General features: G+C 46.8%; 1 protein-coding gene across 1 annotated transcript in view; it reads left to right on the top strand.

The window, feature by feature from the left end:
- Positions 1 to 550: 550 nt before the first annotated feature.
- Positions 551 to 6,393, top strand: part of FAM89A (family with sequence similarity 89, member A) — a 40,557-nt gene continuing 34,714 nt past the window's right edge. The window contains 1 exon segment of the mRNA XM_006878269.1: positions 551 to 847. Within this exon segment, the coding sequence (XP_006878331.1) occupies positions 551 to 847 (297 nt within the window).

The following is a 6,393-nucleotide window of genomic DNA, read 5'->3' as shown; positions in this document are numbered from 1 at the left end:
CGAAGAGACCCGAAGTACGCGGCGCCCCGGGGCTCCGGCGCTGCCTTGCACCAGGTGGAAAGAGGCGACCGCGGGTGCTCGGCGCCAGCGGTCCCCGGTCCAGCTCGGCTTTCTCTCCCTTCCATCTGCCAGCTAGTCCGTAAGGCCCTGGCCTAGGAGACAGACAATCGAAGGCAGTCTCGGACGGCCTGGCGGTACTTTCAATTACGGAAACCTCTGCAGGGAGCAAGCAACAACCGTGCCTCTGGAGCTCTACTCCGCACCTACGAGGCCCCGTACTTATAAGCAGCGACTGCGGTGGGCGTGGCCGGGCGTGCTCGCCGTCGGTTGACGTGAGTGCGCGGGCAGCGGGCAATGGTGCTGGCGGGAGGGGAGCCTAGGAGGGGCGGGGAGCGGAGAAGTAGGAAGGGGCGGGGCTAAAGGTGGAGGCTGAGGGTGGGGCGGGGCGCCGGCGGGCAGGACGCGGGGCGGGGCGCCGGGACTGACTCGGGGCGCGACGGCTGGGGCTCCGAATGGAGCCGCGAGTTTGGCCAGTTCTGCCCGCGGAGCCATGAGCGGGTGGGCGCCATCGGGATCGGCGGGCTCAGGAGCCTCGGAAGGCGTGCGGGGCCTACGGGTCGACGGGCTGCCGCCGCTGCCGAAGAGCCTAAGCGGGCTGCTCAACTCGTCGTCTGGCGGCGGCGCGCCGGGCGGCTGGCGGCATCTGGAGCGCTTGTACGCGCAGAAGTCGCGCATCCAGGACGAGCTGAGCCGAGGGGGCGCTGCGGGTAGCGCGGCACGAGGCGCGGCGCTGCCAGCGAAGCCCCCCAACTTGGACGCGGCGCTAGCGCTCCTGCGCAAGGAGATGGTAAGAAGGGCTCCGCGGCCGCCACTTCGCGTCGGAGCGCGCAGCCTTGGAAGTTCTGGTCGCCCCAGCCGGGACCTGGTCCTGCTCCCTGGGAAGTCCCTGAGCCTACCCTCTCACTTATTGGCTCTTCTGCCCCCGGCACGACCTCTCAAAACCATCCTTTTGTTTGCCCTCTGCTCAAGGTTGGACTCTGACCCGGGGAGGGTCTCCCTTACTCGCAGGTCAGCTTTCGGAGATCGGGGGTCCTGGCCCCTTCTGGCTGGAAAACAGCAATAGGCGCACTGTGTTCGGGCCTGGGCTGGGAAGGGCTCTGTCACTTCTCCCCAGTCCTTGAGAGGCTTTTATTTCCGTACAGTGGTTAAGGGTTGTGGACGTTTATGCTTTCCTGTGCTTTTTGTCTGGTGCTGCTGCGGACAACAGATTGGAGCTATCCTCGCACCCTCCCCCCGCTCCCTCAGGCTGTGCGTTCGGAATCCGATTACGGCGGGGATGGCTCTGGCCACACATGGCCTTGAAAGCAGAGCTCATGTTATGTGTGGGGAGGGCAGTCTCAATCCCTTGAAGTTATGTTAAGGCTAAATCCCCAAACCCGATTGGAATCTTCTGGGCAATAAGTCTTTCCCCATATCTGGAGAGAAGTCCCCATGGGTTCTTAGCATTGTGTATGGACTCCAATCCCTGGGGATTAGTTTCTCTTAGTCCCTGAGAAGTACGTACGGTGTTTGTGGATCTTCCCAGCGGTTCTCTCACAAAGTTAGCCTGATTTACCTCACAGGAGATAACAGAAAACTTTCCTCTTTTCTAACCCATTTGCTGGATACTTCACCACTTCTACATTGCTTTTCCCCTACCTCCTTTTTAAATTTAATTTTTTGTTGTTGTTGTTGTTGTTAAGAGTGTACACAGCAAAACACACTTCAGTTCAACAGTTTCTCCAAATTGAGTGACGTCGATGACATCCTTCAAATTGTGCATCCTTCTCACCCACCTTTTCTGAGTTGTTCTTCCTCCATCAATATCATCTCACACTGCACACTAAGGTTCCTGTCTAATCTTTCCAGTTGTCAGTTTGATCCTGTATAGATAGATCTTCTAAGAGCATAATGCTCAAGGCAGACGCTCTTACTAGTTAAATAATACTATTGCTTGGTTTTAAGAAAACTTCAGGGAATGTTTTTGGTTTAGGTTTAAAGATTATCTCAGGGATTCATCTAACCTCCATAACTCCAGAAAGACCGAAGTCCATGATCATTGAAAATCCTGCTTTGCATTAACCCCCTTTTAGTAATTAGGAGCCTTCTATAGTCTGGTCAAAATGCACAATAATGGACGCTTGGCACCAGCCACTTCTAGTCTTATGCCAAAGGAGGTAATAAGCCACACATTCCATACCTTCCTATTCCAGACTCCCCATCTTCCTCTGTTTTCCAGAGACCAATTGTACTTTGGATGGCCAATTGTAAGCTTTTATAATCCCAAGCACACATACCAAACTAGAAAGCATAATAGAGGCATTAAAAATGCTGTTAAGACTAATCCCATGAAACTATGATCTTAAACCTCCAAACCAAAGAGCCAAGTCCCATGAGGTATATATGATTGTATAGATGCAGCCTCAGCTAATACTTTTGTTGTGGTCCTGGTCGTTGTTATAAATGTGCTACAACTTTAGCCAACTCAGTTGTTTGCAGGTGTACAACAGACAGCAATGAAAACAATTGGCAATATGACCTTACCCTTAATTAATACCCTGTTATCATCCCTTTTATTTCACCCTCCTGCCTACCCCTCTTGTTGTTAAGTGCCGTTGAGTCAATTCTGACTCATAGCAACCCTATATAGGGTTTCAGAGGAGCAGCTGGCGAGTTTAAACTTCCGTCTTTGCAGTTCAAACTGACTTAACAGTCCAGTGCTTTTCCTACAGCACCACACCACTAATAAACTTGGGTCTCTGTATATTTGCCTATAATCTTTTTATATAAGTGAGGTCATACAATGTTTGTCACATTCAAAATGGGCAATACCAGTCCATTTCAGCTCACTAATGCTTAATATATCGATGTTCATGCGTTTCATTTCATTTTTGACAATTTCCAATTTTCCTAGATTCATACTTGGTACATTCCATGTTTCGATTATTAATGGATGTTTACAATTATTTCTCTTCATTTTGAGTTGTGCCCATCAGCAAATGAAGGTCTCGAGGTCTTTACTCCCATGAGCTTTACTCCATTCGCACCAGCACGGTCAATTCTACTTTGAGGAGGCAGCTCTTCCCCAGTCATATTTTGAGTGCCTTCCAACCTGAGGGGCTCATTTTCCAGCACTATATCTGACAGTGTTTCTCTGCCATTCATGAGGTTCTCAGTGACTAAATATTTGGAAGTAGTTTGTGTATCCTTCTTCCTAGTCTGTCTTTGTCTGGAAGCTCATCTGAAACCTGTCCACCATGGCTGACCCTGCTGGTATTTAAAATACCCATGGTATAGCTTCCAAAACACAGCAACTCACAAGCCACCACGGTACTTTTTGAAGTGTTGAAGAGCAAAGTTGTCAGCTTGTGGACTAAGGTGCACCTAACCCAAGCCATGGTGTTTTCAATAGCCTCATAAGCATGCGAAAGCTGGACAGTGCATAGGGTCGCTCTGAGTTGGTACCGACTCAATGGCACTTAACAACAACAACGTTTATCTTTTTGTGACTGGCTCATTTTACACAGCATAATGTTTTCAAGCTCCATCCATACTGTAGACGTCATTTCTCCTTCTGGTTGAGTAATATTCTGTTGTTTATTCATTTATCATTTGATGGGTATTTAGGTTGTTTCCACTTTTTGGGTATTCCAGAACACTTAATTGTGCTCATGAGAAACCTATATATAGACCAAGAGGCAGTTAGAACAGAACAAGGGAATACTGAATGGTTAAAATCAGATACATCAGGGTTGTATCTTTTCAACATTCAATCTGTATTGTTGTTGTTGTTGTTGTTGTTGTTAGGTGCCGTTGGTACTGACTCATAGTGACCCTATACACAACAGAACAAAACACTGCCTGGTCCTGCACCAGTTTCACAATAATTGTTATGCTTGAGCCCACTGCTGCTGCCACTGAATCAGACTGTCTCGTTAGGGGCCTTCCTCTTTTTCTCTGATCCTCCACTTTACCAAACATGACGTCCTTCTCCAGGGACTGGTCCTTCCTGATAATAAGCCCAGAGTATGAGAGATGGAGTCTGGCCATCCTGCCTTCTAAGGAGCACTCTGGCTGAACTTACTTCAACACAGGCTTCAATCTGTGTGCTGTTGTTGTTGTTAAGTGACATTGAGGAAGTTCCGACTAATAATGACCCTGTATAGGGTTTCAGAGGCTGATGAATTTGAACCGCCGACCTTGCGGCTCAAACCAACCTTGTAGCCCAGCTCATTAACCCGCAACAGCACACCAGGACTCAGCTTGTATTTGGTCATGGTGTTAAGTGCCATTGAGTGGGTTCCAACTCACAGAGACCTTGTATAAAATTTCCGAGGAGTTGCTGGTAAGCTTGAACTGCCGACCTCATGGTTTAAAACGACCTTGTAGTCCAGTGCATTAAGTCACAGTGCCACACCAGGATTTCTCAATCTGTATACTGAACAAATAATCCGAGAAGCTGGATTATATGAAGAACATTGTGGCATCAGGATTGGAGGAAGACTCATTTACAACCTGTGATATGTAGATGATACAGCCTTGCTTGTTAGAAAGGAAGAAAACTTAAGATACTGATGAAGATCAAAGAGTGCAACCTTTAGTATGGATTGCACCTTAATGTAAAGAAAACAAAAGTCCTCAAAACTGGACCAATACATAACATCATGATAAATGGAGAAAAGATTGAAGTTGTCAAAAACTTCATTTTTCCTGAATCCACAATCAACACTTATGGAAACAGCAGTCCAGAAATCAAATGATGGATTAGGCAATCAGCTGCACAAGACCTCTTGAAAGTGTTCAGGAGCAAAGTTGTCATATCAGTGTGAGGACTAAGGTGCACCTGACCCAAGCCATGGTCTTTTCAGTTGCCTCATATGAATGTGAAAGTTGTATAATGAATAAGGACGACTATGGAAGAATGAATGCATTTGAATTATGATGTTACGGAAGAATATTAAAAGTACTGTGGACTGCCAGAAGATCAAACAAATCTGTGGTGGAAGAAATACAGCCAGATGCTCCTTAGAAGCCAGGGTGTTGAGAGTTCATCTCTCTTACTTTAGATCTGTTAGCAGGAGGGATTAGTCCCTGGAGAAGGACATCATGTTTGGTAAAGTAGAGGGTGAATCAAAAAGAGGAAGACCCCCAAAGAGATGGATTGACACAGTGGTAACAGCAATGGTCTCGAACGCTACATGGTTAGTGGTTCCAGCTCACCAGCTGCTCCTTGGAAACCCTATACAAACAGGGGCAGGTCTTGCAGACTCAAATGGGAAAAACTTTTCTGAAACAGAATCTGCAGGATTTGCAGATTAAATACCAGGGTTGGGAAGGTGTTGAAAAAAGAATCAAAGATAGTTTAAGACTTTTTAATGGAAAGTACAGTTAAGGAAAACAATGAAAAATATAACCCTGTTACGTAGAGATAATTATTGTTAATATTTGTATATCTCGGCATAAGTACAATCTAAGTGTTTTGTACATTCTTATTTAATCTGTATCTTCTCTATGAGATAGGTACTCAGAGACTCTATTTTATGTTTGTTTGTTTGTTTTTAAATCATATGCTCATATGATTTAAAATAAATTAAGTAACTCTCCAACAGACACAGACACAACCTGGTCTGTGTGACTCTGAAGCCCTGTTTCAACATTACATTATACTGCCGGCACACACGCTCGCTCCCTCCCTCGCGTGTTCTCTCTCTCTCTCTCTCTCCATATATATATATATATAGTAACACTCTTCTCGTGAAAGTCTGTACTGCTTGTGAGTCCGTCCCAGTGCCCTCTCCAAATGTGACCGTTTGGAAAGCTGCATGATTCCCCGATGGTTACTCCTCTGTTACCCACTCACCGCCATCAAATGGATCCCAATTTATAGTGGCCCTGTCTAGGGTTTCTGAGGCAGTAAATCTTTAAGAGAACAGAAAATCTAATCTTTCTCCCATGGAGCAGCTAGTGGATTTAAACTGTTGACTTTGCAGTTAACATTCCAGCGCTATCCTGCAGTACCACTAGGCCTCCTTATTGCTTTAGTGTTGTTGTTAAGTGCTGTCAAGTCGGTTCTGACTCATAGTGACCTGTCTAGGGTTTCGGAGGAGCGGATGGTGACTGCCAACCTTACAGTTCAAACTGTAGCATTTCTGAAGAGCAGCTGTTGAGCTTGAACCACCGACCATGCAGTTCAAACGGCTTTGCAGGCTGGCACATTAACCCACAGTGCCACACCAGGACTCCTATGTTGTTGTTGTTGTTGTTATGTGCCGTGGAGTCGGAACCGACTCATAGCGACCCTGTACAGGGTTTCCGAGGGTGTAAATCTTTACGGGAGTAGAAAGCCTCATCTTT

The sequence above is a fragment of the Chrysochloris asiatica genome, unplaced genomic scaffold (genome assembly GCF_000296735.1).
Source record: "Chrysochloris asiatica unplaced genomic scaffold, ChrAsi1.0 scaffold00265, whole genome shotgun sequence".
NCBI lineage: Eukaryota > Metazoa > Chordata > Mammalia > Afrosoricida > Chrysochloridae > Chrysochloris > Chrysochloris asiatica.
The sequence above is the reverse complement of the archived record's forward strand: the minus strand, read 5'-3'. Positions and strand labels throughout refer to the sequence as shown.